Raw genomic sequence first — 12,042 nt, forward strand, 5'->3', positions numbered from 1 at the left:
AATGAACCTAACTATAGGTCAAGTTGGAATGTTAATGATACAGAAAAAGGTTGTTTTTGTTTTAAGTGACTTTTAAAACCCAATATTTTCCCTGTACAATCTTAAGGACCAAAAGAAAAACAAAGGAATTTTAGAGTGAATTCAGTATTGCTGCTAATAACATTGGTATTGTTATTTTAAAGCATTAACCAAATTACTTATTTGCTTTATCCCATATATATGTATTTACTTATAAGTATATATAGATACATATTATTTCTATATTTATATTTACATTTATACACACAGTATAAAGCAAATAATTGTGATAATGTCATCAGGAACCCACATTTTCAGCATAAGAGAAACGGGATACAAATATAAAAATCAAAGAAGTAAAAAATCCTATATTCTTAAAAATGACCAGAAAAGTATCAGCATGAACTTATGTTCCATTTTTTTCTTTAAAAGATTCATATTCTTCTGTCTTCTGAAAAGAACTAGTAGCATTGACAACATGTGGCCGTGAGCGCTCAGTGACCAGATTGGTGGTCTATATACTATTTACCATTAAAATGAACCAAAGCTTTTTGGTGAAATGGCTGGTTCCGGGGCATGGCAAGAAGTACAAGATGAGTCTCGAACATCTTAAACAAGGAAACTATCAAAGAATACCGGGGTCATATCAAAGAACCTAGGAGCCAATACAAAGGCTCTCACCGGTCAAAGTTAGGACCTTTTGGGCCCCAAAGAAAAACTGCAATGTAGCTAAACAGATAATACAGGTAACCAAATAAAAGAAGTCCATCGAATAAACATAGAAGGCATCATAGAATTAGAAAACAACTAATTTTCAACCATTAATTAAACAATGACTGTGAAATGACAATTTATAATGGATGGATCCACTGGCAATCCACTGGAACGTCACATAGACAGAGACCAACAGGCATTAAGTGCAGAGCCATCAATGAGAAAGAATTTTCCCAAAGAATTGAATCTGAATCTGATCAAGCTTTTAGATATAAATACCAACGCACAGGAACTATAGAGGACAGTATAACATCACGGTATACAATCAGCTAATCCTAGACTATAGGAAATTCTATGAAACAAAAGACCGTTTCCTTTAACAAATAAATGCCAAGAAAACAAAAAGAGTGAGAGAGGATTGCTAACGACTAAAAGACTAAGAAATATAGCAACCAAGGCCAGTGCATGAGCCTTGTTTGGAGCCTAAATCAAAACAAACGATAAAAAAAGAATTTATAAAACAGTCATGGACTAGAACTGATGGTATCAGATGACATTAAAAGAACTATTCATTTTTCAGGTGTGGTATGAACGATCGTTTAGAGGTACATAATGAATTACTGACAAATGAAATGATTTGCTACCTAGGATGTGCTTTACATCATCAAATGGAGGCAGGATGGGAAGATTAGGTTAAACAGGTTTGGCCATGTATTAATAAATGTACAAGCTGGATGATAGATACACAGGGGCTTATCATAATAGTCTAATTTTTTGCACGTTTGTAAATATCCCTAATACAAATTTTTTTCAAAAAAGCTTCAGATAAAAAATTAAAGAACTAAAGAAGATGAATGCAAATATGACAAAATGTTAACTGTCAAGTTCTGAGTGATGGGAAAATGATGGCTTATATTTTCACTACGCTGGAAAATGTTCATAACAGTAAACAAAACTGTAAAAGCATTTAAACCCAGCAAAAACTGGCAGCTGGGTCAGGTTAAAAGGATTCTGAAATGTAGCTGCAGACACCTAATGCTGGCCTTTACCACTAATGCCCATAGAAAATTCAAAGCAGATGACAAAATATTATATACCAAAAAAGCTCAAACTTGAACTGTATTTATTATCAGGGAAAGAAAAGAGAGGGACCTAGAGAAAAGGACTCCAGCTGACAAAACAGTGAAACTTATGACATAAAGAAAGATCAAATGGGAGGGGACGTGTTTTACGATTTTTAGTTCAGGGCCCCGGGGATGATCAATGAAAGATCTGGCTAGCACCATGTTCCCTAAAGCCTTAATGCCTTAAGCAACAGGGATATAAACAGCACCCCCACGGAAGTGCAAAGCATTTATATTTTAGAATTATAAAATAAACCAAGACAAAGCAGAAAGTGTGCTTATTACTCAGGTATCCAGCCTCTGACATCAGCAGCTATTGCAAAAGCACTGCTTCTCCAGAGAATCTCTAACTACAGCATGATCTCACATCCTCCATACCTAATAAGGCTCTTTCCCATACCTGATGATGACACACTGGTTCTCTCTGTCAATGATCATGTTTCTGTACATATTATCTGCAAGAGCATAGATATGAGGTGGGTTTTCATACTGTGCCTAGAAAAGGAGGGGGAAAAAAAGGTCAGATAGAGCAACACATTAAATTTCTTTTCCTGGCCTTGGCCTACACCTCTGTATAGTTCCAACGCCTATGATTACACCCTAAAGTTTACATAATACAAGAATTCATTAACTTGCCTAGGTTAAAAGGAGTTACACCTAACAAAATGAAGATGGACTTTGGAAGGATTCTTCTGGAGGCATACCTGTGATTCAGCCTTCAGCTGAATCAGCCCACGTCTTCAGATACTCCAACACACACCCTTCCACCCAAACATGCCTCTGCACATGACATTCCACTGCTAAGCGTTTCTAAAGACACTTGGGCAATAGGTCTTTAGAGAGGCTACTGAAAACCTGGATCTGACTGTAGCAGAATTCTAAATTCCTACACAACTTTTTTCCTGAGAGGCAAGTTAGAGATGACTATCTATGACAGAGGAAAGAGAAAAACTAAACATTTTCCATAAGAAGAGGGCAAGAGGTATGGTTCTTTAAGGTGATAAATTGGTTTGACCGGTTTCATTTCAGTAACTGAGGGGGAAAAAATCCTACCACATTAGGATATTCTCCTGGGTTTGTGTTTTAGTGTCATGGGATATTGTAGCTATGCATAAATATAAATTTGCCATGTCAGGATGACTTCAAACCTACTTTCTTCTACTTCTTAGCACCCACCTTGACTACTTCCTTAAAAATCACTACAAAGAAAAATACTTCCTGTGGTATAAAGCTGGATATATAGGGTATAAAGCTGGATATATAAAGCTGGAAATATAAGGGTATAAAGATACCCTTAAATTTAAGGGTATCTAACATTAAAAAGTGAAAGGAATACCAGATTCAGAGTGAGAAGACATTTAGACTCTGTCTTTCCCTTCATTGGTGCCCATCTCTCAAACTGGGATAATGATGTTCCTGCTATAAATGTCACAGGTAACTGAGATGATGGATGGGAAAGTAATTTGAAAAGGTAGGAAAATATGCAAAGGTACAGCAGCATTTACTAATCCAGCTTTCATACTTATTATACAATGACTTACTATGGAAAAGGGGGCCTGGCCCAGAAATTGCCATTTGTTGCAAGTTCTGGCAGGTCAGAGTTGAGTGATGAGAGGCGATGAGAAGAGGGTGCTTGGATGCTTGCACACAACTGTTAAGCACTGGTTTATCCAGTGCCCACGGCTCCCCTGATGTTGTCAGCAGGAGGTTCACAAGGGGAACTGCTTGGTGACGGTCAGAGGCTATTTCTGGGACTGGTCGCCTGAACAACTCTGTATAGGAACACAAATAATAGGTCCCTGCCTTCACCTAACAGTCAGAAAGGGATGCATGGAAGGCACCTGAGGACATAGTTTAAAAATGGCCTTCTAGCCTCGATTGTTTATGCACGTCTATTTTTAATACCTCTGCAAACAGGGAAATAGATAATAGGAAAGAAAAAAAGGATACCGTGTTTCCCCGAAAACAAGACCCAGCCGGACCATCAGCTCTAATGCATCTTTTAGAGCAAAGATTAATATAAGACCTGGTCTTATTTTACTATAATATAAGACCTGGTCTTATACAATATAATGTAATGTGATGCAATGTAATAACGGATCTTGTATAATAGGAGACTGGGTCTTATATTAATTTTTGCTCCAAAAGATGCATTAGCGTTGATGGTTTGGCTAGGTCTTACTTTCGGGGAAACACGGTAGAGCGCTGGGCAGTGGAAGGGAAAGTTGTGGGCAAGTCAGTGCCCATTAAGGCTTTAAAGCTGATTAACTAGTTACACTTGACCTTTGCATGTGACTCTGTTTTTCAAATTAGTTTCCTATCTGTGGTCTCATCAAACTTCTTAGATACCTATGAGAATTATAGGGTAGACATTTATTCCACCTGATTCTGCCCTCCCCTGAAATCCCTGAAAGTCATTAAAACCCAACTTCAACTCCAACACTTAATAGACTGGAGTACTTTACCGCTCTGAGCCTCAGATTCCTCATCTGTGAAATGGGGGTGGAGAGTAATACACAGACAGCATCCAGGGCTGTTTTATTATTGTCACAAGTGTAACACAGTACCTGACACTCAGTAAACACCAATTTTACAACACTCTGTTACCATTAGCAGTTAAAAATAAATGTATATTTTTTTAAAATTCTAGGGCGTCTCGAAAGATGAACAGCCTAAAAGGGACTCATGTAGCAATGCTTTTCAGAGAACTGGAAAGAAACAACACGAATGCACAGCACTTGTATCCACCCGCCTTGGCTGTCATGGAGATTGCCAAGCCAGCTCTGCGCCCGCTGCCCCAGGCCCGGCGATCAGGGCGCCAGGGCAGGGCACAGCCTCTGCCGACAGAGTTTCCCTTGTGCTGAGCTCCCATAAAGGCAGCATTATCAAATGGGACTCTCGCGTGGCAGCCTCCTTCAGCTCTCGCAACCAGCACCATTCATCTGGCAACAATGGGGTGGGCTCTCGCTCTGGGTAAATTGCCTTCCACTTCAACTGATGAATTTGTGTGGGCTCTCTTTTGTTTGTTTTCCAGGGGTCAGGATTAATGAACGCTCTTGTGCTTCTGCTGCAAAGGAAAGAGCGAAGGGAAAAAGATGCAGAGATGGGGAAGCCTGGGGACGTGATGAACCACGTAAGGAAATATATTAATAAGGATCACAGTTTCTATTTTTATCACACAACCGAAATGGCTATGGAGCGGGGTCTGAATAGGGACCAGAGTTGCATCAGTATATGAAGTAATAAAAGATTCATTTTAATGTTCCAGTCCTAGCCACAGCTTAATAAGTAAGTTCTGATTCCGTCAGAATGACTCTCATGGCTCTATTTATTTTTTACCCATTATTGACTTTTCAGTCCTAGAATTTTGTGGCATGTAAGGAAGGAGTAAGAGCCTCCAAGGTTCTACATCCCATTTAACTAATTTTGTATATAATGTTCCAATATTAGATAGCCCTACGCTTCTCTGAGCTACGCTGTAAAGAGCAGCACATCATTAAACATCAAACAATGTCACCTACTTGAGCTTCCCCAATAATATTCATAGTAAAGAAATGCAAATTATTGCCAACATCAAGAAAAACTAAACATTCTTCGAAGAAGCCCAAAACACTTTAGGAATTTATGTGGCGTGTAACTTACCGCTCCTTGATACATTTCAATTTCCTTCTCCCCAAAATATGGCATCTGCTTGAAAGGGTTGACTGAGATTAACACAGATCCTATATATGTCTGAATTTATATCCAGTTAAGGTCCATTATTAATCTTCACAGCTACACATTTTTTCAAATTAAGTAACCGGATGTTATCAGAAATCCATAATGACTGTCAAAGGGAAAGCTCTTGTATTTGTTTTCTAAAAGATGACAAATAAAGACAAAGGCAATTATCAACTAGCTCAGATATTGTTCCTCTCCAGGAAGAGTAATGAACTCAATTACCAAGGTACTACAAAAAGAAATTATTATTTCGATTAAATTGAAGCACATTCTTTTAAGACTGGTGACATGTACAGCTAGGAAAAACAGAAATGATGAAGGTGTTAAAAGAGCAGTTACCATCTCTCTTCTCAAATGACATTATTTTTTTCCTTGGAACTTTTTCATCTCTTAGGTATACTACGAATGTACCCATTTAACAAACAGAGGAATACAAGACGAACTTAACAGTCATACTGTTTAGAAGCTTAGGGGAGCTGAGTTGTATCCATAAGATATTCTTCAGAGCAGAGATCAGGTTTACGGGAAGAAGGTGTTATTTCTGCATGAAGAATCCAGGAAGGCCTCTCAGAAGGAGCATGTTCATACTGAATCTTAAGTATTTTACACAACACATTTTAATGTGCTCACCTAAAAGAAGTGTTATTATAACATAAAAAATATTTCCATTTTTTCATTCAACAATCAACTAACTTGAACTGGGTGTCTACAACATGCCAGGCACCGTTCTAGATGCTGGAGATACAGCAATGAACAAAATGGAATAGATAAAATTCTCTGCCCTCGTGGAGAAAGAAAAAGAAAAACATAAAAAATAGAAAACAAAAAAATCAAACCCACCCACATACTCAACATTATTTATTTTGATCAATGATGTCAAATGTTTAGAAATGTTGCAGTTGAAGAGGTAAAGTTATGAGATCTGCTTCGTTATAAAGGGAAAGTTGTGAATGCCACCTATCCTAGACAAATTGATCAGTGCGAACAAAGAGAGCTGCCTGAGGACATAAGCCAAAGGAATCACCTCCCCAGTAATCCCTTCCTACCCTCCAAGCCCTTGGTTATCAAATTAATGTGGATTGGGTTGCCTAGGAGCCAACATTTTTTTTTTTACTATTAATAATCTGCTACATGAAGACATATCTTATAAAGTCTTGATTTTCACAAAGTAGTCTATATACATTCTTGTACGGAGAAACTCAGAAAAAAAAAACATCTTTCAGTCTACTCTAAGCCAATCCTGAATCGATGACTAAGGTTGAAAAGGGAAAACTATAGCTGTGCCCTAAATTTCCCAGTTGGGCTTTCAAGGGCCATAATATCTGGGAGGATTCCTAAACAACCAAGTTGGGTTTTAAATAGATAATGTAGTTTGCATATTGGCTAAGTAGCTACATATTTACCTACAGCAGAAGAATTGAGACAAGAGAATTTATTTAAAGGCGACAAACATATTTTAGTTATTTCAGGTGAGAGTTTGGCCTAATTGTTTATCTAATGGCCCACGTGGCTGGGTTTGGAAAGACCTCAGCTACTTCCCTGAGAGCACAGGCCTCCTACTGGGTTGGGTCACTTGAGTAGAACTCAAAATACTCACTCCCACTCCCTCCTGCATAATTCAGGTGTGTCTTTGGAAAAAGCTGCTCCCATCACTGTCTCTACCCACATAATCTTTGGCTGTGAAGGTGTGGCCCTAGGTTCATTTTGAAAATGTATGGAGCTACAAGGCTATGATACAAAACAAAAACAAACAAACAAACAGAAAAACAACAACACCATATATAAGTGCCATCTCCTGTAATAGAATTTGCAAGACAGAAGGGACCCAACAGATCTTGGTTGCCAAATGCTTGCTGCGGATCTTTGAGTTTTCCCTGATCTGCAGCAAGAATGACAAAAAGGGAAACAATGCCCTGAATTTTTCATAAAGCTCGGTTTATTCTATCTAAAAGACTGTCCTTTATTCTCAGATTATTTCCTTTCTGTTTTGGGGGTGTTAAAATATTGTTTCTTTGACGAGACGTGATGGTAGTGCAGCTTCCGTAAGTTTGTTTTTAATGGTCTTAGTAGGCAAAGTTAAGAGTTTTACTTACACACACACACACACACACAGATACACACACACACACACACACACACTCACTCTTTAATAGCCAGTGAATTCCCCAAACCACCCACAATGACCTAATCGACTTCCCTGTTTTTGTCACTGACGTGGGGCAGGGAGGTGAGATGACTTGCGTGAAGTCACATTATGTGGAGAATGGTCAGGCTGGATCTTGAGCCCCTGGCTCCGGCCGCCAGACCAAAGTTCATCTCACTGCAACATGCTGCCCCTCCACCCCCAACATGAACGGACTGCCAAGGGCCAAACCTCGTTGGAACAACTGCACTCACTGCCTTGAGCTCCGCTTGGTCTGGCACGAAAGTCTCAATTCCTAATTCAAGGGCTGAAAATGCCAAGTACAACTGAGTGTGGTCTTTTGAGTAAAAACAAGTTTAGAAGAAGGGTGGACCAGCCGAGCATGGAGTGCTTCGCACGGGAACTAGTTTTGTCAGCCAAGTGGCTTTAAATGATGTCTCGTCAGGCACAAGAGCGACCACTGCATGTTTTCTTTTTTCTTTTTTCTTTTTTTTGAGTGTAATTGTAAGGAGTGTGGCAACATTCAGGAAAAATGGTAAATTAAACCTTCCTTGTCTTAGGCTAAAGAGCTGAAAAATATGGGGTTTTATTGGTAAACAAAGTTAGCATTTTCTAAGTAGATGTTTTTTTTAATGCAGAACAAAGAAATGTGCATTTAGCCTAAATGCATTAACAATTGATTGTTCCAAATGCTGACCTTCAGTACAAGACAATGTGCTGGTATTAGATACAGAAGAGGTGAAATGAGCAACTGTATAACTTAATGAGAAATCGAATCTCTTCTTGCCTTAACTATTAAGCTTAGGAGACGGGGAAAAAACCCTTATTTAAAATAATGCTACGCTATCATAATAATATTCCTTTAGCACTAACCTGATAAAGAAGGCTTTTGGCTTTTATCACTTATCAGAGAAAATATTTGCAACTAGATCCTTAGTATTATTTCATAAACATCCAACAGACTCGTCAAACTTCCTTAAAGCTGAAAGCAGCACAGAGTCACTATTGGTGGAATGCACATCGATGCTGAGTTTCTCATTTATTGAGTGGGCAGAGATTTCTAAAACACGAAGTCATTAGTGGTCAGCTAACGCATTTCCTGGGTAGAACACACGATTAGTCAGCCATTGATTCAAAGGCATTAATTCAAAGGCTGATAATCAGTCCCCTCTGTGTGAGTCACTTAAAAATTATGCTGAATATAGAAAGCAAGTCTTGATAGTCAACAAATTTTCAATGAACAATGCACCATGCCAAGAATTATGCAGAAAACTAAAATACACGATGCAAGAGGATATCATTTGTAAACAATGAACAAGAAAGCACATATAGATGCATGTCTGTATGTGGATAAATTGAAAAATATACACCAAGAAGTTGGCAGGCACTAACCCTATAGGGTGGGATTCCAGGCGATTTCAGTTTTCTCCTTTCTGCTTGACTGCGTTTTCTAAATCATGTTAAATGAACACGTATTGCTTTAAAGGGTTTTTAAAGCTTTGGGTTTTTTTTGTTGTTTTTTTTTTGTTTTTTTTTAAGAAGACATATAAGACACAGCCCTTGTCCTCGAGGACTTTCTGGTGCTTTAGGGGTAAATGATCTTTGTGGGGAGAAGTGAATCTGCTTGGGTTGGCTGCTGAGAATCACTGACATCATTTTTTTCTTTTCTTATCCAGTTTATCAAAAACCAAGTTTCTATGTAAATAATGTAATAAGCTGAGCCTACATTCTAAGAAAATTCCAATAAATAATTTGTTCAACTACATTTCGTGGAAGTCAGCCTTTTATGGGCCTGTCAATAAACCAATCTTCCATTTAAAAGTTTCTATGGTAAATGCATTTGAATTTCCAATAAGCACCTTTACAATTGCATTTTTGGAACATAACTCAGAAATATGGAGGAACTTACACACTTGCCATAGTATATTATAATAACTAATACTTACTGTGTAGTTACTGCAATTATTATTTCATTTAACCCTACAACAGCCTTATGCAGGAGATTTGATTATCACTCCCATTGTACAGGTGAGGAAAGCAAGGCACATAGATCACACAGAATTTCACAACGTCACTAGGCCCATGCAGAGTAAGGTTCAAAGCCAGGCAGTCCAAACCATATCCTGCACCCAACTCTTTCTAGTCTATCATCTGCCAGTTTCATGTGGCATGGGTTTTGCACATAAAAGTGATTTAAATGTTTTGATGATGATAAGCCCAGATCAAGGGAGCATAGTTCAATTTTTTGATCAAATGAAATTAAATCTTACAACTGAATATTGCTTCCATACAATTGCTTCCATACAATTACATAAAAGGAAGAAGCTCTGCACAGCTACCTAGGAGTCAGCAAATCTTTTCTGAAAAGGGTCAGAAAAGTAATTATTTGAGGCGTTGTGGGTCATATGGTCTGTTGCAACTACTGAGCTCTGCCATTGTAGCATGAAAGCAGCCAGAGACAATAATAAGACAAATGAGCATGGCTAGGTTCCAATAAAACCTGTTATAAAATGGGCAGCAGGCAGGAATCTGTCTGCAGGCAGTAGGCTGCCACCCCTGGTCAAGATGCTATTATAATATAACTAACAAATCCACATATAGTCTTAACACTTAAAAGCGGGGGTTTAGGGATTTCACTACCCAGATATTTGGTAAAATCTCCTAAAGTAAATAAGAAACAGCATAGTATTGACCAGAACTGTCCAAATGCCTTGGAAGAATGTTGTTAATTAGTATTGCTACATCAACGCCTGGTGAGTTGAACTCTCCTCGCCCAATGATGGGAGAGGCAGTCCCTGCACCAGGATTGTTGCACAGGTGTGCGTGATTTTAACAAATACTCAAATAAATGGTGTACATAATAAACAGAAGCTACTGATGTGAGAACTATTCTCCCCCAAGCTTTGGGGGTTAAAATCTGAAATGCAGGTTACAAGGGCTGCAAAGACTTCACCTGGAATGGTCATCCATACCACCGTACCTTCAGAAGCCACAACAGCATTGAACTTAAACTTGTTGGTACAATTAGGTGGATTTTACACAAATCTTCACATGGCTATGACCAACTCTACAATAATTCCACTAACACATCTTCACCTCGTTGCACCAAACAAAACTCCTGAATCCTGTAGAAACTTAAGAAAATATCACAGTTCTCTGTTTATAACAAAGTCAACACAAAGCTGAATCAAATTTCTATGCTGAATTTTGAAAAGCCCTATAGAAAATGGCACGTGGCGAGCTAAAATGGAAACATAAAGGACAACTCAAGAATGTCAGGCTTTTTCAATTGCTGATCTTCACTTCTCGTGCTTCCTTTAGTAAACATAAGAATGCAGAAAAACAGACAAAATGGCCTACTTTTTTGCAGGAGGAACTCTTTTTTAAACCTTTTAAGTCTGGACTTAACTGCGTTGCAATTAAGGAGCGCTATCGACAGTCCTCTATATAGAGTGGAACTTCCTCTAGGAAGCGCAGAGGTTTTAGACACCACGTGTGTGGCTAGAGGACGTCACGGGTATAGTGCCAGGGATGAAAATAGACACTGGCTGCATCCTGATTTTCTGACCTGTCAGGAAAATAATTTAGCATCATCTTTACCCCTCTCATAGCCTGAACCAAGGAACAAAACAAGTACAAAACCTCATTCTGAAATGGTGAAAACGATATGAGCACAAAAGCATTGGTTCACAATTTCAGCTGGATCTTCTCACACTAGGAATAAAGGCATGTTTTACCATGGATACGGTCATCAATTGTAAATGTCCAAAGAAACCAATAAAGGATACAAAAATGTAGTCGTCCATGTATCGCTTCTTCAGATTCTCCACAATGGCGTTCTCTGTGATCTTGGAGAGCAGGACCATGTCGTCCACGCCACTGTGCTTGACATTGTGGCTCTGCCAGTGGTACCGGTAGGCACCTTTGCTTCCCTACAAATGGAAAACACACAATTTTTAGGATAGTTTATCTTCTATTGGGGTTTGGGGGGGGGACACTCATATTCCTCATGTCAAACACAACAGAACAAAGATTTGCTGTCTCAGACCTGAATTCAAGTTTCGGTTTTGCCATCTACAAACTAAGTGAAGCGGGGAAAAGTTATCTAAGCCCACTGTGTCACTTCAGCGTTTCTTTTCTCATTTGTAAAATGGGAGAAATAAGACCCACTGCATAGAGTAGCCATGAGAGTTAAATAAAATGATGTAATGTAAAGCACCAAACAGTGTCTAGAGTATAGTACAATCAATGATGGATGCTCTCCAAGAATTCCTTCCATCTTATTGTTTTGTAGAATTTCAGTGAAATAGAAACTTTCTGGAC

General features: G+C 38.6%; 1 protein-coding gene across 2 annotated transcripts in view; it reads right to left on the reverse strand.

Annotated features, from left to right (window-relative positions):
- The window catches only part of MYO1E (myosin IE), a 171,143-nt gene that overhangs the window by 100,543 nt on the left and 58,558 nt on the right, over positions 1 to 12,042 (reverse strand). The window contains exons 2-4 of one of the 2 annotated variants that reach the window (XM_081047466.1): positions 11,508 to 11,651; positions 5,499 to 5,588; positions 2,257 to 2,351 (exon numbers count right to left, since the gene is read on the reverse strand). In XM_081047466.1, coding sequence (XP_080903592.1) covers positions 2,257 to 2,351; positions 5,499 to 5,588; positions 11,508 to 11,651 — 329 coding nt within the window. The remainder of the gene's footprint in view (positions 1 to 2,256; positions 2,352 to 5,498; positions 5,589 to 11,507; positions 11,652 to 12,042) is intronic. The other variant, XM_081047467.1, reaches the window with a different exon arrangement.

Source organism: Rhinolophus hipposideros, assembly GCF_964194185.1.
Source record: "Rhinolophus hipposideros genome assembly, chromosome: 5".
Taxonomy (NCBI): Eukaryota; Metazoa; Chordata; class Mammalia; order Chiroptera; family Rhinolophidae; genus Rhinolophus; species Rhinolophus hipposideros.